Source organism: Gopherus flavomarginatus, chromosome 16 (assembly GCF_025201925.1).
Source record: "Gopherus flavomarginatus isolate rGopFla2 chromosome 16, rGopFla2.mat.asm, whole genome shotgun sequence".
NCBI classification, from domain to species: Eukaryota; Metazoa; Chordata; order Testudines; family Testudinidae; genus Gopherus; species Gopherus flavomarginatus.
The window spans coordinates 19,661,815-19,685,039 of record NC_066632.1 but is presented as its reverse complement, the minus strand read 5'-3'; the positions used below and the strand labels follow the sequence as shown (position 1 = coordinate 19,685,039).

Genomic DNA, 23,225 nt, shown 5'->3' with positions numbered 1-23,225 from the left:
AATCTTACAGGATAAAAGTCTGTAGGTTCCTTGCATTACTACTTAATAGAATAAAGCAGAATAACAAAGCAATGAATACAATACAGGTAAGCTGGCCCACTGGACTACACTACCTCTGTGTGCTGGAGGAGGCTTGAGGGTCTGGCTCAGCAAGACAAGGTGAGGGAGCCCAGGCTGGTGGAACAGGAAGGCTCAGTAGGACCCCAGAGTGGGGTCGCCAATTGTGGTCGGACATATTCCTGGAGGTTTCATCATGTGACATAATCTCAAATGAAAGATTAATCTTTGGCCTGGAGTCTCCAGGAATTAATCCTAGAGGGCTGGCAACCCTACCACTACCCCTGAGGTTTCACCCCTTCCTTGTCTCCCAACACCCAGTCTCCAGCCAAGCTGGAAGCTGGAGCAGGGCTGGAGAACCGCCCCCTCCCCCACAGGGTGGGATGGAGGCCAAAAGCAGTCCCCTGCCCATATCCCCAGACCCCTTGCCCAGGGCAGGTGGAGGGACCTAGGCTCCCCACAGCTGCCTGCACAACTCTTACCATGGCCGGGCTGCAGCTTCGAGGCTCCTACCCAGCTGGAGCTGGGTCAGAGACAGAGCTGTGTGGGCAGCTTTGGGCAGCTGGCATGGAGTCGCAGACACTCCACTGGGCTGGGATCCCAGGGGATGGGAACATTGGCCTGGGGCTGCTCTTAGCATCCCCACACCACAGGCAGAAGGAGGGTCTACGCGGCTCCCATGACTGCCAGGGCTCCTGGTGTGGGCTCCACCAGCTGCTGGCCTGGCCAGCAGGTGGGACCTCGGGAGGGGGGAGGAGGAGGATAGGAGGGAAAGGGGGCAGGGCCCACCTTGGCAAAAAGTGGGAAGGCTATGGCCCCCTGGCCTCCCCTGTTCCAGCACCAATGGGCCTGGCACCACTTGCAGCCAGTTTATTTACAAATTTTGGCACTTTTTTTCCAAACAGAGCAATATCCACAGCTCCCTCTAGTGGTCCTTCTTTGTTAAACACACCATTCAATAGTTTTAATTCAGGATGTTTTACTCCTAAACCAAATTAATCTCTGAAAGCCTGTCAGTTTGGTAACTTTCTGACAAGGAGCAGACAGTTTTTTCAGACTTGTTTAACATTCTGAGATACGTTCTTCTCTTTTGTTTCTTAGATTGAACTAGGATATTGTTCCATTAAAAAAAATGATGGGAGGCACATAACATTGCTTTGCAATCTCTGTTGTATCTTTATATTCCAGTTCACCGGGTTCTTGTGGAAAGTGTAGGCTTTGAGCACTATAAATCAGTGTTTATCAGTATGTGCTATAGCCTGGCACAGATATGCTGCTCAGGTCTCTTTGAGAACCAGTTGCAAAAGCTTCCTCTTTTTCATTAAATTGGAAACTGTCCATATTGCCATATGCAGCCAGTTTATCTTTACTCTCTTCCTCCCACCTTCATCACCAATGTTCTCTGGTATGTTCATGGCATAAAAACACAGAGAAGTTAGATCAGAACAAAATCCTCTTGCTGGAGGTTGGAACATAACAACTTTATTCCTTAGAATTCAGAAAAATTACACCCAAAACCAGAGAGAAAAAGCTATAGCAGACAGGCACCACTCACCCCATCTGGCTCTAGGCTGGTTCACTGCAGACTGACAGCTTCAGTTTTCAATACTCCACACCCAACGTAAAGGGGAAGGATCCGAGCCCAGGTTGGGATGGCTCCAGGGATGATGCAGGGGGAGGGATCCTCACTCAGGCTGGAGCAGCTCCAGCGATGGTGTAGAGCAGGAGTTGGCAACCTTTCAGAAGCCGTGTGGCAAGTCTTCATTTATTCACTCAAATTTAAGGTTTCACAAACCAGTAATACATTTTAATGTTTTTTAGAAGGTCTCTTTCTATAAGTCTATTGTGGCAAAGTACCTGCTTCTCCTCAGCTGGCTCAATCCCTTTTTGTCTTGGAGACACAGGCTTGGGCAAAGCAAAATCCTTCCAAGTTGCACAGGGTCTGGCTGATCCTTTCCTCAGTCAGTCCCTGGCTCTGGTTTTCTCCCCTCCAGGGGACAGAGTGCAGTCTTCCTTGCTGGAGGAGTTCAGGGTCTTGCTACACCTACTCACTGACTGCTTCTCCCACTTCCCTCCCTCCCCACTTCCCTGCCCCGGAGGGTTTACAAAGGTCTCCAGCAATTGGGGCCAGCTGAACCTAATTAGTTCCCTGGTAACCCCTGTTCCAGCTGAACCTTATTTCTCCATGGCTGTCTCTCCTCAATAGGTAGGGAGAGGCTTCTTAACCCCTCTGGGACTAATTACTACCCCTCCCTTGGTAGCTATTTGTCCTGGGTTTGCCACACTATATATTATATAACTAAACTATTGTTGTATTGTAAAATAAACAAGGTTTTCAAAATGTTTAAGAAGCTTCATTTAAAATTAAATTAAAATGCTGATTTTATACTGCTGGCCCTCTCAGCCCGCTGCTGGTCTGGGGTTCTGTTCACCTAGGCTGGCAGCGGGCTGAGCGGGGCCTGCAGCCGGGACCCTGGCTGGCAAGCGTGCAGCCGCCAGAACCCCAGACCAGCAGCGGGCTGTGCGGGGCCGGCGGCTGGGAGCCCAGCCCACTGCCACTCAGGGGTCCCATCCATCGGCTCCTGCCAGCTGGGATCCTGACTGCTGGACCCACTCAGACTACAGCCAGTCTGGGGTCCCAGCCCTGCCCACCTACAGTGAGTACCTACCGTCTCTCTGGTTCTGGCCCATTCTCTTCCTCTCTCTGCACTGAGCTGATGTTATACCAATTATATTAGACCGATAAAAACCAGCAGGATCTTATTAAAGGAGACAAGACATTTGTCACATTTATAGTAAATACCATAATAAAACAAAAGATAATAGCAAACAACATTGTTTGGCTACTTATTCCTATTACTACTAACTTATTTCTTATACACTTCTATATATATATATACTCGTTCGCACAATCATTCATACAAGTTTTCTGTATAGATGTTATAGTTACCAGCCTAAAAGTTGCTTGTGACAGAATTCTGGCCAGGTATCCCGTACACAAGAGTGGAGCCAAGTCCAGGTCAGGTGCGCACCTGAGGCTCCTGGAGCGTGGTAGCAGAACCAGAGACTCAAAGACTTTATTCTTCAGAGTTCAGTTTTATAGGAATTTATCCCTATGTCAGTCCATGAGAGTTGCTTCATTCTGCGGTTGTTAAACCAGTCAGCAGGTGGCTGGCTCCATGCTGTCAGATATTTGTTTTTCCTTTCTTTGAGGTGGTGAGGTGGATTCCAGTTTGCCCTCTGGGGGTCATCTGGTTGATCCCACTTGACACCTTTTTCGGGGGACATTGAATTCTTCAGGCTGGTAACTCCCTAACCATCCATTCATTATTTAAACTAGGCACTCATTCACATACAGTCTCTACCTTAATCCCATCTATTTCACTGTCTCTTTACCTTTCGGGGTGTTACCAATTTATGGGAGACTCCTTGTCTTTTATTATTCAAAAATAAAGTGAGATGAAAATTTACAGAGGGTGGGGGTCTCTATCTATGTACTATAACAGCTACTGTTTTGGCTTACAAAGTGTCACTCAGAGAATGGGCACTTAGAGTCAATTAACGTTTAACAAGTTTTATACAAAGTATTTCTTTGAGCAGGCTTCACACAGACACAGCTGGTGGCTTGCAGGTTAGAGGCTAAATCTCGGGAATCATATTTATTTCTAATATAAACCTTTAATTTTAAAGTATCAATTAACAGTAAATCATTTCTAATAGTAAAGCATTTCTAACAACAAATCATTTTTTGAATAAACCATGTCTAATATAAACCTTCTTTAATATCCCTACACTGAGGGTGGGAGTGCACTGAGCACAGGGCTGGGGGTAAAGGGTCTGGCCAGGAGCTAGAATGAGGGAGGGGGCTCAGGGTTGAGGCAGGAGGTTTGAGTGTGGGGCACTTACCTGGGCAGCTCCCATTTGGTGCGAGGGGTGCAGGTGGGAATGGCGGGGTGTGTGTGCAGGAGCTCCTGTTTGATGCTCAGGATGGGGGTGGGGACGTGGGGGGTGCAAGAGTCAGGATGTGGGGCTGTGTATGGGGTGTGGGGCGGGGCTGGGTATGTGGTGGGGTGCAAGAGTCATGGCAGAAGGCTGGGGGCATGTGAGGGGGGTGCAGGTGTCAGGGCAGGGGGCGGGGAGGGGGGCTGGGTACTTGTGGGGGTGCCAGAGTCAGGGCTGAGGTCATGGCAGGGGTGAAAGAGTCAAGCAGAGGGCTGGGTGTGTATGAGGGGGGTACAGGGCTCAGGGCAGGGACCTGGAGTGGTGTGCGTGGCTCAGGGCAGAGGGCTGGGTGTGTGTGAGGGGGGGTCAGGGCAGGGTGTTGGAGGGGATATGCCCTTATTTCACCACCCCCCTTTCCCAAGGCCCTGTCCCCGCTTCTTCTCTGCCTCTGCTAGGAGCAGCGAGCACGCTGACTCCACTGCTCCCCGATCCCCTCCCTCGCAAGAACCATCAGCTGATCGGCAGGGAGGGAGGGAGGGACAGAGACGCAGAGGAGGGGCAGGAACCCAGCACACTGTGGGAAGAGGCAGGGGAGCCGGCAGGACCAAGCTTCTGCCCCTTGCCCCCTGCCCCCGTGGGGATGGGGTTGGGGGGAGCGAAGGGCAGAGAAGAGCAAGCGGGTCCGGGCTGGGCAGGATTTTTAATGGCACACTGCTGCCAGCTGGGACTCCGGCAGGCAGCAGCATGCCATTAAAAATTGGCTCGTTGCCTTCTTTGGCACATGTGCCATGGGTTGCCGACCCCTGGTGTAGAGGGAAGGATCCCAGCCCAGGCTGGGATGGCTCCAGGGATGGTGTAGGGAGCAGGGATGGTGCTGGGGAGAGGGATCCAAATCTTGACTGGGACAATGCCAGGAATGGAGTCGTTGGGAGAAGGGGTCCCTGCCAGGGCTAGAATGGGTTTGGGGACAGTGCAACTTCTCAGTCAATGTGGCTTGTGAAGTCTGCAGTGAGATCATTCACTGGATTTGAAGGTGGCTGGCTCTCGTTCCATACATGCTTCTTAGCTTCAGTGTATGCCAGGAACAGCTCTGAAGGAAAAGGAACAGGGTTTGTGCCTTTGCTTCTTTAAAATAGGAAAACAAAGTGTTATATTGCAATTATATTATCTTGTTTATTTTCACATCACAGAGTGAGGTGTCATCCCTTGCCCAGCAGGGCACCTGGATGAGCAGGGAAGCAGCAGGATTATGTAAACACAAGCACCAAAATGTGAAACCAGAGCTGCAGAGCTGGCTCAGAGGTTTTGCTAGGTTCCATAACACTCTGCTCTCTGACCTTGATGAAACCTATTGAACTGCAAGATCTGGCAAATAGAAGAATTATCTTTGAAGATTCAGTGCCTGCCCTCTGTGGGCTGTGAGCTTGTGATCTAAATGCTCTGCTGCTCATGGGCCTGACCCACCTATCAGCCGGGGCGAGGCTCTATATTCTGTAAGTCAAAAAACATTCAAGCCTTTCTTTTTCCAGAAAAATGAATCAAAGAACCCAGCACCCTGGGAGCAGGGAGTGCACAGCCCTTAGAGCCAGCCCTATCCCAGCCACGGGGCCCAGCACCCTGGGAGCAGGGCGGGCAGAGCCCTTAGCGCCAGCCCCATCCCACCCATGGGGCCCAGCGCCCCAGGAGCAGGGCGGGCACAGTCCTTAGTGCCAGCCGTATCCCAGCCACGGGGCCCAGCGCCCCAGGAGCAGGGCGGGCAGAGCCCTTAGCGCCAGCCCCATCCCAGCCATGGGGCCCAACGCCCCAGGAGCAGGGCAGGCAGAGCCCTTAGCGTCAGCCCCATCCCACTCATGGGGCCCAGCACCCCAGGAGCAGGCGGACACAGCCCTTATTGCCAGCTCTACCTTGGCTGCGGAGGCCCCCACATAGCCTGATTCTGCCCACAATGCCAGAGCAGCGTGAAGGGCCTTAGTCCAAGTGAGACTCAGGCCTCTGATACAGGGCTGGAGGGGTGTTGTTAAGAGTCCTTGTCAGACAGGTGTGTGTGCACAAGGGTGGCTCTTGCACTGCCTTCTCCCTTCTCCCAAGGCCCAATGGCTCACGCAGCTGATACCCAGGACTGTGTCTGGGCCTCTCCTTGGCGGGAGTACAGCAAGGGTTTGAGGCTGAGATAAGGGGCAGGACATGAGCTGGGCACAGCTGTTTCCGCTCCCCTAGCTTGATAGAGCTGTGGTGACACTGGGGCTCCTGGCCCAGCTGTGTGGAGCGACAGGCCAGCGATAGTTTGTGGGCCTTTCCTGTGCAGGCCCAGAAACAACATCACATACCCCTCCCCAGCCTTGGTGCTACCGGCTCCACCACCCTCACTGCTTTGTGCCTTGCCCTGTGCTGGTTCTGAGCTCACAATGCTGGCCAGTCGGCCTTGTGTACGGAGCACCCTGGCACATTTTCTAGGACAGCTACCTCAAAAAAAGGAATGATCCTGAGAAACCTGGCCAGGTGACAATCCTAGCCCCCACTGGGAGCAGCCCTGTCTGGGCACTGCCCCAGCTGTTCTCCTGGGTAAGTACTTCTCCGATCTGCACACCTGCATGGTGTGTGGATGGGCCAGCATGGTGTCTCACGCAGGACTGTGCACCCTGGCCCAGCAGCACAGCTTACTCTGGTTGCAATGACTTAGCAGCTTATGGTCCATATCCCTCTGTACAGGAGACGGCAGCAGCTCACTGCATGGGCAAGGCTGGGGACTCGTGATTGAAAGCCAGGTCCTCTGCATGCTTGCCTCTCCTGTGGTGCTCTGTGTGCCTTGAACACCCATCCTGCCTCCCTGGGCACTCTTCTTGGCCTGAACACTCCAACTGCCATGTGTGTCCCACATGCACCCTGTAGCCTGGGGGCTCACCTGTGAGTTATGTCCTTCCCTACAGTGCTCGGTGCTCTGCTCACTGCCTATGTCCCATCCCAGCTCCCATGCACTCCACCATCCTGACTTGTCCTCTGCACCTGGCACCCCCAGATGCTTTCAAATTCTCTTTTCACTCCAAAGCATGTAGGGCTTTGCCAGGCTCTCTGCTACACCAGGCCACCCCGGGCTCGTTCCACTTGTTCCCAGTTCATCACTGGTGCTGCCTCTGGACTTCCTGCAATACGAACTAGTTCAGACCGGAGCATGGAGGGCAGATCCCAGCCATCACCCTCCTCGCTGGCTGAGTGCAGGGCATCGATCCCCAGGCACCGCATCTCCATAGAAAGGGCAGGGACTGGCCATGCTTGCTGCGGGATCATCCCTCTGTTCCCATGGAGAAGAGTTGAATTCCAGGTTCTTTCTAGGAGAATAGCAATGGCACCCCCTTTGGAATGTAAACCCAACATTATATCATCTTGCACTGCACAGGGAACTGTACAGCGTCAGCTCGTGAAATTCATCCCCTCCCTCAATGTGGAGGAAGATACACAACAGCTTTCTGCCCCCCCAGTTAAAATGTCCACACACTGGTTTTAGACACAACAAAAACAAGTTTATTAACTGCAAAAGATAGATTTTAAGTGATTATAAGGGATAGCCCACAGATCAAAGCAGATTACCTAGCAAATCAAACAAAATGCAATCTAAGCATAATATACTAAAGAAATTAGACATAAGTAGCAAATTCTCACCCTAAATATTGTTTTAGGCAGTTTGCAGAGATTCTTGAGGGCAAGCTACACTTGCAGTTTAAAACTCCAAGTATTCTTTTCACAAGCTAGAAAACCCTCTAGCCAGGGTTCAGCCCTTCTCCCCATGTTCAGTTTTTTGTTTCTCAGGTGTTTCCAGCAGTCTTCTTTCTTGGTCGGGGAGTCAGTGAAGAACAAACCACGATGATATCACTCCCCTGCCTTAAATAGTATTAGCATATGGCGGGAACCTTTTGTCTCCCAGTGTGATTCCCACGCTCGGTCAGTGAGAAAACATTAGTATTCTATGATGGAGTTGAATGCCAGGTGACTTGGTCACATGTCTCTGTAGGGCTATAGCAGCCATGACTTGGAGGCTGTTTGTAGCATCCTCAGGAAGGCTCCCTGATGGGAGATAAGCATATTCTAAGACCTATTTTTCTCCCTAATGGTCCTTCTCAGCTAGCCATCTAGACAGATTTCATTCTGTTTAGTGGGCGTTCACCAGGTGCAAACACATTTGTAATAGATGCATAGACAATATTCCTAACTTCAAACACAAAAATGATACATACATACATACAAATAAGATAATCATATTTAGTAAATCATAACCTATTCAATGATATCTCACATGACCTATCATAGTTATGCCATAATCATATCATAACAACATTTCTATGAAGAATAGGAGACAAAGTGTCACAGTATACATCTAGGAACAAAGAATATCAGCCAGGATGGGGGACTCTACTCTGGGAAATAGCGACTTTGAAAAAGATTTGTGGGTCGTGGTGGATAATCAGCTGAGCATGTGCTCCCAGTGTGATGCTGTGGCCAAAAGGGCTAATACAGGGATGGCGAACCTGGAGCTCCGAAGCCACATGCGGCTCTTCAGAAGTTGATATGCGGCTCCTTGTATAGGCACCGACTCTGGGGCTGGAGCTACAAGTGCCAACATTCCAATGTGCCAGGGGGTGCTCACTGCTCAACCCCTGGCTCTGCCACAGGCCCTGCCCCCACTCCACCCCTTCCCACCCCTCCCCTGAGCCTTCTGTGCCCTCGCTCCTCCCTCCTTCCCCCCAGACCCCCGTGCACACCACAAAACAGCTGATCGGGAGAGGAGGGGAGGGAGGGGGAGGTGCTGATTGGCGGGGCTGCTGGTGAGCAGGAGGTGCTGGGAGTGGGGCAGGAGGGACTGATGGGGTGCTGCTGTTGTATTACTGTGGCTCTTTGGCAATGTACACTGGTAATATTCTGGCTCCTTCTCAGGCTCAGATTGGCCACCCCTGGGCTAATGCATACACTGGGCAATCTTAAATAGGAGTAGAGAGGTTATTTTACCTCTATATCTGGCACTGGTGTGACTTCTGCTAGAGTGCTGTGTCCAGTTCTGGTGCTCCCAATTCAGGAAGGATATGTATTGTGACAGGGCAAGGCCAGATGGCTATAGTAAAGTAGTGAGGCACAGGTATGTTAGCCCCAGGCTAAACAAATCCCTGGTACCATGGTAACCAAATGGCAGTTGCTCCAGGTTAATCAAGACACCTGGGGACAATTAAGATCCTTCTAGAAAGCAGTGGAGATAGCTAGGTTGATTGAGACACCTGAAGCCAACCAAGGGCTGGCTGGCTGGAACTAGTTAAAAGCCTCCCAGTTAATCAGTGAGGTGTGTTTCAGGAGCTGTAGGAGAATGCTGGGTTGTTGGAGAGATTGAGTAGTACAAACCATACAGGCACAAGGAAGAAGTCCCTGAGGTAAGGATGATGTGCATCTTGAGGAAGTGGGGGCTACTGTGGGGAAGTGGCCCAGGGAATTGTATGTGTCCTGTTTCTAAAAAGTCAGCTACCATAGCTGATACTATTAGGGTCCCTGGGCTGGAGCCTGGAGTAGAGGGTGCCCCCTGATTAATCATTGAGACTGGGAGGCAACAGAGACTGTGCAAGGGAGGGTAGCTTCTCCTCACCTCCCTTGCTGGCTTATGATGGAAAACGGCTCAGTAGACTGTGACCCTTACCTCTAGAGAGAAGGGCTACATGGAGGGTCATGGTGAGCCTCTGAGGCTAGTGAAATTTGCCAGGAAATGCGGGACCCAAGGAGACAAGGACAGAGCTTTGTCACAACTGGTGTCAAGTGTGGGATAATTGCTCACAGCATGGTGGAAGAAAGAGGTTTTTAAAAAAAAGTGCACTGGGGTTTTGGATATATTTTGATTTGCTTGCTTTGTACCACAATGGAGAAGGTGGTAAGAGCTCTAGTACAAGCCATGGCAGCCCAGCAGGAGGCCACCTGGGTTCAGGCAATGGTGCAACAGAAGTCTATGTGGCTACAGCAGGAAACCAATCAATTATTAATGGGCCAGGTGACCCAAGATCATGCTTTCTTGCGAGAGGTAGTGGACCTGCTGAAGATCGTCACCACCCAGGCCCAGGTGTCTGTTGGAACGCAAACTCTGAGGGCCACTGATTGTCTGCCAAAAATGATGTGAGAAGATGACGTAGAGGCGTATCTCCTCTCATTCAAAAGGACTGCTCAGTGTGAGATGTGGCCCTAGGGGCAGTGGGCCAGCATTCCCACCCCTTTTTTGTGTGGAGAGGCTCAGAAGACCTACTTGGATTTGCCTGCCATGGATGCCACTGACTATACCCAGCTGAAGGCAGAGATCGTAGCACTATCAGGGGTGATGGCAGCAGTACAGGTTCAGAGGTTCAATGAGTGGAAGTACCAGGAGAACAAACCCCCAAAGTCTCAGCTATTCAACCTCATACACCTCATGCGGAAGTGGTTACAGCCTGAGTTGTGGAGCCCGGAGGAGATATTGGAGGCCCTGGTCATGGACCATTATATGCTAGGACTGCCACCAGATCTCCGCAAATGGGTAGGCCAGAATGGTCTGTTCACCTATGAGATGATCACGCTGGTAGAAAGACATATTTGCTGAGATTTCTCAGGATCTGTTCTCAGCCCCTCAAAAGACCCGGAAGACAAAAAAAGAGAGGAAGGCTGCAAAAGCTTTGGGAACCCGGCTCCTGACCCAGGGCCAAAAGACAGCCCTAGTAGGCAGATGGACATGAGCAGCCATCAGAGAAACTACCACCACAGAAGGTGAGCTGGAGGCTAGCCCCAGCCATGATGACAGTGAGCTGTTGGAAGAAGCAGAAGCTGGTCCCTGGGAGCTCGGGCAGGTTAGTCCCGGGAGAGAGACTTTTGGGCGGGACCAGGCAGAGGATCCTAGATATGATAACATCAGGAAAGAAGTGGCCAAGATAGATGGGATGCCTGTGGATGGGAAGGTCCGGGGTCCAGGACCTTACTTTATAGTGAAGAAAGATCTCCTGTACTGCATGGTGCAAATGCAGGAGCAAGCGATACATCAACTTCTGGTGCCACGAAAACATCAAAAAGCCATATTGAGCCTTGCCCACAGTCACCCAATTGGAGGACACCTAGAGGCAGAGAAAACCCAGGCACAGATCCTGTGGAGGTTCTTCTGGCCAGGAGTACATGAAGCTGTCAGGGGATACTGCACCTCTTGTCCAGAGTGTCAGCTACATAGCCCTCGCCCACACTTGCGGGCCCCTTTGATACCTCTTCCAATAATAGAGGTACCATTTGAACGCATAGCCATGGATCTGGTTGGGCCCCTAGAGAAGACAGCTCGGGGCCACCAACATGTGCTGGTTGTACTAGACTATGCAACCCGATACCCGGAAGCCGTCCCTCTACGCAACACAGCTTCCAAGATCATAGCTAAGGAGCTAGTATAGATCTTTGCCCGGGTTGGGCTACTCAAGGAGATATTGACTGATCAAGGGACACCTTTCGTGTCCAAGTTGATGAAAGATCTCTGTTTGTTGCCCCACGTACAAGCCCTACGGACCTCTGTATACACCCACAAACAGATGGCCTTGTGGAAGGTTCAGTAGGACCCTCAAGAACATGATCAGGAAAGTGGTGAGCCAAGATGGGAAAGATTGGGATACCCTATCGTCTTACCTCATGTTCACCATCCGGGAGGTTCCACAAGCCTCCATGGGTTTCTCTCCATTCGAACTACTATACGAGTGCCACCCCCAAGGCATATTGGATATATCCAGAGAAGCCAAATTCCAGAAGGAACATAGTCGAGCATGTACTGCAGATGAGGGATCGGATAGCCTGAGTTACACCCATTGTGCTGGAACACTTGGAGAAAGCAGAGGAGACCGAACGAACTCATTATAACCAACAACCAAAGCTTTGATGGTTCACTGAAACTGGGAGACAACAGAGACTGTGCAAGGGAGGGTAGCTTCTCCTCACCTCCCTTCCTGGCTTATGATGAAAATGGCTCAGTAGACTGTGACCCTTGCCTCTAGAGAGAGAAGGGCTACGTGGAGGGTCATTGTGAGCCTCTGAGGCTAGTGAAATCTGCCAGGAAATGCGGGACCTAAGGAGACAAGGACAGGGCTTTGTCACAGTATATATTGGAGAGGGTCAGAGAAGAGCCACAAGAATGATTAAAGAATTAGAAACCCTGCTTTATAGACTCTAGGAACTCAATTGATTGATTTACTTTTTTTTTTTTAAGGTTAAGGGGTGACTTGATTGCAGTCTAGAAGTACCTATGTCAGGAACAGGAATAATGGGCTCTTCAGCCTAACAGAGAGAGGCATCCAATGGCTAGAAGTTGAAGCTACACAAATTCAGACTGGAAATAAGGGGTACGTTTCTTGATAGTGAGGGTAATTAACCATCAGAACAATTTACCAAGGGTGAGTGTGGATTCTCCATCACTGACTGGATGTTTTTCTAAAAGCTCTGCTCTAGGGATTATTTTGGGCTGTTCTTGGCTTGTGTTATACAGGAGGTCAGATGATCACAGTGGTTCCTCTGGCCTTGGACTCTATGAATCTGGGAGCAGGCAGAGGCTGCACAGACTGGCCCTCCAGTCCCAGCTGGGAGGAGTGCCTGAGCTCTGCACTGTTCCCCATCAAAGGACTGCCTCTGTAGGCCCCCTGCTGCTTTTCTCCCTCCTTCCTGGAGGCCTTATCAGCTGGCAAACACATGTGAGCAGCCCAGTCAGTTGGCAGGGCTGTGACCGCACGGAACTCCCAGTGCACAGTCTGGCCCCATGGCCTGCAAGGCAACATATAGCAATGTCGACATCATTGAACCAGGACAAGAGGAGCCGTGGGGCTCTGAGCCAAGGGAGAAGGCAGGTATGGAGCAGCTGGCACTCTCCACGTGTCTCTGATTAAGGAGCATTGGGCCTGTCCAGTACCTGCAAGGAGCCCTCATAGGAACACCTAGGGTGCTGCAGGGAGTGGGACAGCACTCAAAAGGAGGTGCTTTCCCTTGTGCAGTGCTAGAGGGTGCTGTGCTGCAGGAAGAGGGTGGGGTTCAGTAGGGGGCTCTGTCCCCTGGCAGTCTGTACTGTCCCCAGTGCGGTGCCGGGGACGCTGACAGCCAGGGGGGCTGTGGGTGCTGATGGAGCAGGTGCAGGAGCAGGAGCTGTCACCCTGTACTTCCCTCTCTAGCTGTCAGTGATGTATACACTGAAGATGAGAGCCAATATGAGGCTGTCGACCCAGCTGTTGGAGCAAGGCAGATGGAGCAGCAGGAGGTTCAGGCTCCAGGTAATGGGTTTGGGAGTGGCTGGCAGGAAAGTCAGATGTGCTGGGTTCTGTTCCTGGGTCTGGGAGGAGACCGTGATCTAGTGGGTGGGAATCAGGACTACTGGGGTTCCCCCTCCCCAGCTCTGGGAGGGAAGTGGGATCTAATGGTTAGAGTGGCTAGAAATGGGAGCTGGGAGTCCAGACTTCTAGGTTCCTACTTTTGCCATTTGTTCACTACTCTGTGCCTCAGTTTGCCATCCATAGAGTGAAGATTGTGCTCCCAGGAGTGGGGAATTCATTACTGGAGAGGGCTGTGCCCTCTGATGGATGCTCTGACTGTCAGGGCAATGTGCTGTTTCCATGTTGATTTCCCAACCCCCTAGAGTGGGAGTGGAGACAGGGCCAGCGGTGGATTTTGGCCTGCACGACTGTCCTGGGAGTCTCTGTGCTGCTGAACCTGCTGCTCCTCACACTTGGTGTTGTCCGATGTAAGTACCTCCCTCCCTTCACTCTCATTTGGATGGACGTCTCCCATCCACTGTTAAGAGGGCATCTTTCCCCCGATTGCCCAGGACGCAGCTTCTAGCACTCACTTGGTACACTGGCAAACAAGGCGCTCCATGCTGTCTCCTTTGCTGCCCCCCACGCCTGTGAGGATCTCCCTATAAACACCCATGAAGCCACTGCATTATCCTCCTTTGCATCCCTCTGCAGAACGCCTACAGAAAGCATGACAACAGTCAGGCAGCTGATGCACTGAGCCCACGGCCTGTTGGGCTGACCAATATCATCTCACTATTTCCTTGTACCTCCCCATCTGTGTCTGTCTGTCCCTATTTCCTGACATTGTCTTATACAGATTGTGAACTCTGTGCAACAGGGACTATCTGTTTGCTCTGTTTGTACAGCGCCTAGCACCATGGAGTCCTGGGCTGGAGCCTGGGACACCATAATACACCAATAAATCAATGCCCGGTGCCCAGCTCAGTGAGGTCCTGGGCCATGATGGGCTCTGAGGCACTACTGGAATACAAAGAAAGTACCATCTTTCCCCTGCCCGGGGATAATGCTGCTTCCCACCAGGCTGGGCCCCAAGGCTGGCCAGGCTGAGAATGGCCTGTGTCTCATCTGACGACCTCTCATCCCTCCAGGATGAGGCTAGAGGGAGCTTTCCTGGTTGCTACAGAGTGAGTGTTACAGCCAACCAGGAGGGGCTCTGTCACAGGCTCAGGGGTGGGGGAGAGACAAGACTGCTATGGATGAGCTGGCCCTGCCCTTGCAGGTGAGCTAAGGACAGTCGGAAGGTCCAGTCTGCTTCCAGTAGACAGTAGCTCTGGGCACTGCAAAGACTGCTGGGCCATGTGCCCAGGGCAAGGCCAGAGATAAGGTGATCTGGTGGCTCCTATCTTCCTAGTGTTTCTCAACACAGCTGCTGTGACATGGCCGAGACCACTGGTGTGTTTCCATCTCCTGCAGATATGGAGATGGCCAGTGCCCTTGAGAGAATGCAAGTGGAGAACCAGCAGCTCCAGGATGTGGGTGAGTTTCTGTGGTGGCGAATCCCAGACCTCTGACCACATCTGTGCCCTGCTGGCTCCACATGCTGCGCTCCCGGTGGCCCATGGCTCCCAACGCTTCCTGAAACCATGGGGCTCTGGAGTCAGGTGGACTAGCCCTACCTCCCTCCCCTCACTCCTTTTGCTGGGTAGGGTTGCCAGGTGTCCGGTCAAAAAGGGGACCTGTCAGTGTCCAGTCAGTACTGCTGAGCAGACACTAAAAGTCTGCTTACCAGAGTAACATCAATCATCCTCCCCGCTGAGAGGGCAGGAAGAGCAGCAGCTGCTCAGCTGCTGACAGAGAGAACTGGCTCCCAGATCCTCAGCTCCAGCCTCTGGCTCTGGGGACAGTCCAACCCACTGTGACCCTATTTCTTCTGCTTCAATCCCTCGCTCCAGGGACCAACACCCCCCCCCTCTCCACCCTGCTGTGCCCTAATCATCCCTAGCCCCTTGCTTTGGGGACCAGTGCTCCCCCTGCCCCGCTGTTCCACAATTGTCCCTGGCCCCTCACTCCAGGGACTGACTTTTTCTGAACCAGAGCCCAGATTGGGCAGGATCTGCAGCAGTTCCTCCCAGCCCAGCTCTGCAGGTGGCAGGTAAGTCCTAGGGGAGGGGGGAGCAAGCAACTGGAGGGAGAAAGGAGGCAGAGCAGAAGATAAGGCCTTGGGTGGGGGTGAGGGAAGAGGTGGGGCAGGGGTATCCAGTTTTCAACCATTGGAGGGTTGGTTTGGGGCTGGGCCCTGTCCTCGCAGCCAGGCTCCTATTGCTTGTGGTGTCCCTGCCCCAGCACTTACCACCTCTTTCCACCCAGGCTCTCCAGCCTCTGGCTTCTTCCTGATCTACAGTGAGTCACACCAGCTATGCGTGGATGTGACAGCTGGTGGCTCCCTGACAGCTGCGCCTTGCAACCCTGGTGCCCCCAGCCAGCACTTCCAGTGGCTGTCTCAGGGCCAGCTGCTGAGTGTGGCCCACCAGAAGTGCGTAGCTGTGCCAGAGCGGCTCAGCCGAATGGCTGTGCACCTGGAGCCCTGCAAGGCCCATAGGGAGCTGCAGCACTGGGAGTGCCGGGCAAATGGGCTGCTGGCCCTCGCCAAGGAGAACCTCTACTTCAACTATGGCAACAGCCAGAACCACGTGGTGATGCTGTTCACAGGGGATGGGCCCTGGAGCCGTTGGGTCGTTTATGGGAGCCATGAGGACCTCTGCTCCTGCGCCTGTCATGGTGAGTTCCGCAGGGCCCACCTAGCCTTGTGGTCTTCACCTCAAACACGCCAGCAAGTGTCCCTCTCTGCCCTAGCTCCAAGCCATGACAGCGCTGCCCATGTACCTGATGGAACCAGCCCAGCGGTGCTAGAACAACTTGTATAGTGGGAGTGCTGACAGCCAGCCATTGACCCAAACCGTAAGCCCTGTATATAATGGACACCACTTCAAGCCAGGGGGTGTGGCCGTACCCCCAGCATCCCTAGTTCCAGCAGCTATGAATCTGCCACACCCACATTCTAACCACCAGATCCCCACTCCCATCCCAAAGCTGGGAATAGAATCCAAGAGTCCCATCTGAGATCATCCCACTCCACGGGGTTTCTGGGACTCCTTTTGCTGAAAATGAGGACAAGGGCTATCTGGTCTCCACTAATGGCTGTCTTGTCTCAGGAGCTCCTGTCCCATGGGCAGGGCCTTCATGTCCAATAGTTGCAGGCTCTGGATCCTCCCTACAGAGCTGTGCTCCATTGTAACTGTGACCCAGATGTTACAGATATCAGCCTGAGTTGGCTCTGAGAGGCGGGGAGCTGCCCCTGCAGCATATCAGTGGGGAGACGACTCTGAAATCTAAGCCCTGGTCTAGCCGCACTGAAGTCTGTGGGAGCCTTACCATGGAGTTCAGTGGCTGAAGCCAACCCTTCCACATTGCCCTTAATTTGTTCACCCTCACAGGGCTCCGTCCTAGTGCCCCTTGCTATCCTGCTGACTGCAGATTGTGCTAGCTGAGTCATCAAGCGACAAGCCACCCACTTGGGTCAAATGCAGCACAGGGGGCAGACACAGGGACAGCCCAAGCCCCTGCCCCATCCCGTCCCCCATGCTGCTAACCCTCTAATTCCCAGCCCTCTGTTATGATTATTTGTGTGGCTGCATGCTGGCTGAGCAGCCTACAGGATCTCTGCTCGCGTTAGCCCTGCCACTGGCCCCTGTGGCGAATTTGCCTGCTATCTGGCTTCCTTCTATGGCTCAGCCCATTAGGGTGTATGAATTCTTGCCCCAGGATGGGGTTAAGTTCCTGGGGCAGCACTGGGTGGTGTGTGGAGATGGGGGTCTGTATTCAGAGCATGAGTGTCTCCCCTGGGTATTGGCATAGGGCTAATGGGCCCCAGAGCTAATGAAGGCCATTCCAGTGACTTGCCTTGGGTCCAGGGGCTACATCTGGTTGGCATGAAACACTTAGCTGGGGGTGCTGCAGCCTTTTGTGACTGACTGTACCAGCATGTATGGCTCCATCTTAACCCAAAAGGAAGGGGGCAGAAAGCAGCTCATACTGGGCCCTCTAGTCTCTTTAGGCTGCATCTCCACATTAAGGCTTTACAGGGTCTTTGCTCTAGTCTCAGGTGCCAAGAGGAGCAGAGACCTGCTGGCAAGCACCAGGGAGAGGGCAGCAGAGGCAGACCCAAGAATCCAGGCTCCTAGTCCTCTAGCTGCTGGGCTTCCCTGCTAGTCTCTGCAGACTGCCCTTGATCCTGAGGCTGCCCAGATATTCCCCTGCTCTGATGACTAACATGGTTCCTCCTCCCCTTGCCCTTAGTCTGCACCCCATGTCGCAGGGGGTGGACTTTCTTCCAGGACAGATGCTACTTCCACTCCTGCTCCCTGGGCACCTGGGATACTGCCAACCGCTCCTGTGCCTCTCTAGGTGCCCTGCTCCTTCAGGTGACCAGCCTTGCTGAGCAGGTGAGAGATGACCATGTGTGGGGCAGCAGAGTGTTCTGGGGGCTAGGGGGCACTGGGGTATAGGGGGAAGCATGGGAGCGGGGAAGGCAGATGGGAGGAGCTGGGGAAGGGATCCAGGAGCAGAGTGGGGAGCTAGGATGAGTGCAGCCTGAACAGTGACTCAGCAACAGGGAGGGGAGCCTGGGTTGGAGGCATTAATTAGAGGGGCCAGAAAGGAAGACTGGGTCGAGGGGAGAGCCCTCTGAATCCCCTCATTCTCACTGGAGACCCAGCCAAGGTGTGAGACCAAATTGCCAGCCAATCAGTGAAATGGATCACAGAAACAACTGGCTACAACGGTCCCTGCCCCCACCAGTGCAACAGCCCTTCCCCCTCGCTGGGTTCCCTCCTGTCACACTGTCTGGAGTGGCTCATGACCATGAGTGCCAAGCTCAGGGCAGACCGTCAGTGTGCAGGGCATACACCCCAAATTAGCTGTATGTTCTATAATTAGATATCACCAACCAGTTAACAAATGTGAACTTCTGAAGCACTACACCAGTCTTGCCACAGACAGTTCCCTGGGGCTCCAGTCTATATTGCCAGCCAGGGAAGCTGGGCTAGTGAGAGCTGGTTGCCATACACCAAAGATCACAGAAGATACTGGTTGCTTCCAGTCCCAAGAGACCAGTCACTTACCCCTGGTCAATTTGTACCTTAGATCTCACACCAAAGACAATGCTTGTAGCCAATCCAATTGGAAACTAAGGATTTATTAACTAGGAAAAGGAAATGAGAGATATTTGCAGGTAACGTGTATACACAAATGAGTTACAGTCTACCACAGTCCTGCCACCTTTTGGAACCATAATCTGTCCACTGAATGCCATTTAGGGCCAACCCAGCTTGACTTGGGTCTCTCTGCTCCTTTTTTCCTAGCTCCAGCCCTGGGAGAGTCCAAACAGCAAAGACAAGAAAATTTCTTGTCTGTTTTATTCCCTTCTTCCAGCATTCAAGCTGATGGGATGGGCTTTCTAACACGTAGCGCCTTCATGGGTGTGAGAGGGCCATCTCTTTGGATCATGATGTTCCATAATGGCCCATTTTGTTTTTGACAGTCCTTCCGAATGGGCGGGGAACCATTCTGCCTGACTGGGTTCGTAGGTTCAGACCAGGCACTTTTACAATTATTAAGTAAAACTTACATATCACCTTATAGCATGGGATACAAACAGTACAAGTGAAATTAAGGCATGCAGCAATTTACAAGCATTCCATAGAGTCTAAACCCAGCTTTACAAGTGTAACAGCTGTCTTGAACAATACTGACCTACAGGTCAGCTGGTCAGGTTTCCAGCTATGTATTTGTCAGTGCTCAGCTGACGCCTGTAGCCTTGGCAAGAGCTGGTACTTGGTCTGCCAGCATCACACGGCCCATCCCCCCTCACTGTGCTCCCTCCCTCGGCCCCTCTCCAGTTTATCTCATTGGGCGGCAGGAGCTGCAGAGGGGAAGGTTCTTGCACTGTAGGGAGGATTGTGGGGCTGCCACAAGTCAAGGAGAGAGATGCCATGAGCAGCAGCAGACACTGCACTCAGCAGGTCCCTCCCAGCTCAGGGCTCCTGGGGGCCAGCGTAACCCTGGCACCATGTCATATGGAGCCCCTGCTTCACCATTTTTCCCTGCGGAAACCCCACAGGCAGCACTGGCCTGTCCATGTCCAGCAGCCCCTGTGCTGCGGGGGTGAGTGGAGGATTGGGCACAGGGGCGGTGCAAGGATGTTTCGCGCCCTAGGTGAAACTTCCACCTTGTGCCCTTCCCCCCCCCGCCCCGTGCTCCCGTCCTGAGGCACCCCTTTGCAGTGGCACCCCTCCCCCCCGCCTCAGCTCACCCCTGCTCCGTGCACAAGCACCCCGAACATGCTGTGGCCGCGTCACTTCTCCCGCCTCCCAGGCTTGCGGCACCTAAGCTGATTGGCGCCGCAAGCCTGGGAGGTGAGAGACGTGAAGCGGCCACGGCGTGCTCAGGGAGGAGGCAGGGCAGGAGTGAGCTGGGGCGGGGAGTTCTCCTGCGTGCTGCCCCCCCTTACTTGCTGCAGGCGGCCCTCCCCATGCTCCTTTGCCCCAGCTCCCTCTGCCTAAATGCCGGCGGCGACTAGGGTGGCTGAAGATCCGGCTGCCGCGATCGCGGCTGAAGAAAATGACGCCCCCCAAATGCCAGTGCCCTAGGCGACTGCCTAGGTCACCTAAATGGTTGCACTGGCCCTGATTGGGTGCCAACCCGAGAGTAACACTATTCTCTCTGACCTCAGGCTCACATCGTGGCTTCCATGAAAGCACCATCCTTCTGGATGGGCCTCACGGACCAGGCACTCGAGGGGGCTTGGATGTGGGTGGACGGGACTCACTCAGCAGCCAATGCCAGGTATTGGAGACTGTCTCTGAGCTGAGAGGCCCTAAATATCCCAGAGTAGCTGGAGCCATAGAGTGGGGAAAATGTCCCTCAATCTTGACATGCAGCCCCCGCTGTTCCAGACCTGGGTTCTCCCCAGGGCTGTCCCTAGGGTGGATGCAGGGCCAAGTTTCTATCTGCCAAGGGGTGCTCCCCATGGCTCTGCCCAGGCCCTGCCTCCACTCCACCTCTTCTCCCAATTCCCCTCCCCACCCTGCCTCTTTCCCCTCCATCCAGTTCCACCTCCTCCCCCGAGCATGCTGTGCCCTTGCTCCTCCCTCCTGGTCTCCAGGCTTAACGTGCCTGGTGTAGTTGATCCCAGTATCTCCCACCTCCCTGCTGTCCCACTTTGAGAACTGACACCCCCTACCCCTGATTGTCCCTCTGTTTCCTGGGGTGGGATGTGAGGAAGCAAATTCCGGGAACTTAGTCATATGGGGCAATGTTTGTTGGGGAGGAGCCGAGGCCATGGGGAGTTCTGATACCCCCACCTGACTATGCAAAGAGATGCTCTGGGGGAGAAGTGAGATGGGGATTGTCTCCTCAGTTCTGCCCGCTCCAGCTCCTGCTCCAGCCACCAGTCCCTATGACACCTGTGGTCCCCAGCACTCCCCTACTCACACTGTGGGGGTCATTGGGCAGAGTAGGTGGTCGCAGGAGGCCGCAGGCGGTCATGGGGATTGAAGGTGCCACAGCACAGGTGTCATGGGCACTGGGGCTTGCAGGGGCTGGTGGCTGCCATGAGGCAACAGGGACTGCAGGGAACATGGGGACTGGGAGTCACAGGGGCTGGGGACTGCACAGTCTGGTGGCTGTGGGGATTGTGGGGGTCACAGGGGCTGTAGCATTACCAGCCCTGCTCTGCCTTGTTCTTCCTGTTTTGGTTTCCAGCTATTGGCAGACAGGGGAGCCCAATGGCATGCAGAAGGAGAACTGTGCGCTGGCACGGCAGGATGGGCACTGGTATGATGCCCCATGCACGGAGCAGCATCACTGGGTGTGTGAGAAGGAGCCCTGAGCCTGCTTGGACTAGCCACCGAGCAACCTGGCCAGGCTTTGGCCCTCCCCCTGCCCCACCCCTCTGTCCCCCACTGTGACCCAAGGACCTCTTGATGCCAACTAGCAGAGGACACTAGGGGTACAAGGTATATGGACTGGTGATATTTAAGGAGTTGTGTATCTGCACAAATATTATGTTCTTAAGGTCTGTGTTTAGGTACTGGCCATCCAGAAAGGGGAAAAGCAGATTTTCTTTCAGGCAAGAAATGTTAATCTCTCTGCCTGTTTGCATGTAAATCAAGTACTGTATGGTTCACAATGGGCATCCACTCAGAAGTCTGAACTGAATGCTAATGAAGAATTGTGAAGTCTTCAAAGAGAGAAAATTAAGAGGAGGAATTAAACAGCAGTAGTTGTAAGAACATAAGACCAACCATACTGGGTCAGACCAATGGTGCATCTAGGCTAGTATCCTGTCCTCCAACAGTGGTCTATGCCAGCTGCTTAAGAGGAAATGACAGAACAAGCAATCATCGAATGATCCATCCTCTGCCAGAAGCTGGTTGTGGATGACAAACAGAGGCTAGGGACATTCAGAGCATGGGGTTATGTCCCTGCCCATCCTGGTTAATAGCCATTGCTGGACCTATGTATGTATGAATTTATCTAGTACTTTTTTAAACTCTGTTATAGTTTTGGCCTTCACAACATCCCCTGACAAAGAGTTTGACAGGTTGACTTTGCATTTTGTCTGTTTAAAATCTGCTGCCTATTAATTTCATTGTGTGACCTCCAATCCTTGGTTCTCCTCATTATCCTGTTTCGTGGTAAGACATGAAACTTTTGAAACTCTATCAGGGTGTGGATTAGCCCCTGGTATCCTTCACTCTGTGAAGACAAACTATCAGCAGGGGATGGGGCAGGCAGGAGAAGGGGTCTCAACCAAACTGGTTGAAAACACAGAGAGAGAACTTGTGGTAAGCGTGTAGGAGCCTGCCTTGAGAATTTAAATTTAGACCTGTGATTGACTTCATAGAATATTAGGGTTAGAAGAGACCTCAGGAGGTCATCTAGTCTAACCCCCTGCTCAAAGCAGGGCCAACCCCAACTAAATCATCCCAGCCAGGGCTTTGTCAAACCAGGCCTTAAAAACTTGTAAGGATGGAGATTTCATCACCTCCCTAGGTAACTCATTCCAGTGCTTCACCACCCTCTAGTGAAATAGTGTTTTCTAATATCCAACCTAGACCTCCCCCACTGCAACGTGAGACTATTACTCCTTGTTCTGTCATCTGCCACCACATTGAACAGCCTAGCTCCATCCTCTTTGGAACCCCCCTTCAGGTAGTTGAAGGCTGCTATCAAATCCCCCCTCTCTCTTCTCTTCTGCAGACTAAATAACCCCAGTTCCCGCAGCCTCTCCTCATAAGTCATGTGCCCCAGCCCCCTAATCATTTTTGTTGCCCTCCGCTGGACTCTCTCCAAATTATCCACATCCCTTCTGTAGTGGGGGGACCAAAACTGGATGCAATACTCCAGGTGTGGCCTCACCAGTGCCGAATAGAGGGGAATAATCACTTCCCTCGATCTGCTGGCAATGCTCCTACTACTGCTTAGCCCGTTGGTCCCCAGCCTGTAGCGGTGCATGAGATTCTTCCTTCCTAAGTGCAGGACTCTGAACCTCATCAGATTTTTTTTTTTTTTTTTTTTTGGGCTGAAGCCTCCAATTTGTCTAGGTTACTCTGGACCCTATCTCTACCCGACAGCATATCTACCTTCCCCCTCCCTTCCCACCAGTTTAGTATCATCTGCAAACTTGCTGAGGGTGAAATTAATCCCATCATCCAGATAATTAATGAAGATATTGAACCAGTGTTTGCCCCAGGAATTGAAATTAGGGGGTGTGACGTTGCAATCTATATGATTTTATAAAAATATGCTAATGAGTGAATATAATGTAACTGAAATATCCTTCTTGCAAAAGGTGTCTTGTAAGGTATCATTACAAAGCTTATAATCTACTGAGTGTGATCATCCTATTTG

General features: G+C 52.5%; 1 protein-coding gene across 3 annotated transcripts; it reads left to right on the top strand.

The window, feature by feature from the left end:
- The first annotated feature begins 12,697 nt into the window (after positions 1 to 12,697).
- Positions 12,698 to 22,314, top strand: LOC127035696 (macrophage mannose receptor 1-like). Of its 3 annotated transcripts, XM_050925940.1 has the most exons (8): positions 12,698 to 12,854; positions 13,173 to 13,271; positions 13,634 to 13,738; positions 14,727 to 14,789; positions 15,621 to 16,031; positions 17,610 to 17,755; positions 20,044 to 20,156; positions 21,075 to 22,314. In XM_050925940.1, exons 1-8 carry the CDS (start codon positions 12,767 to 12,769, stop codon positions 21,199 to 21,201), a joined length of 1,152 nt encoding a protein of 383 aa, XP_050781897.1. In that variant the 5' UTR covers positions 12,698 to 12,766; the 3' UTR covers positions 21,202 to 22,314. The 3 variants fall into 3 exon arrangements, with proteins under 3 accessions (XP_050781897.1, XP_050781899.1, XP_050781898.1); XM_050925942.1 differs by lacking the exons at positions 20,044 to 20,156; positions 21,075 to 22,314 and adding an exon at positions 18,456 to 19,646; XM_050925941.1 differs by lacking the exon at positions 12,698 to 12,854 and having other exon boundaries at positions 12,969 to 13,271; positions 13,501 to 13,738; positions 14,680 to 14,789.
- Positions 22,315 to 23,225: the final 911 nt, after the last annotated feature.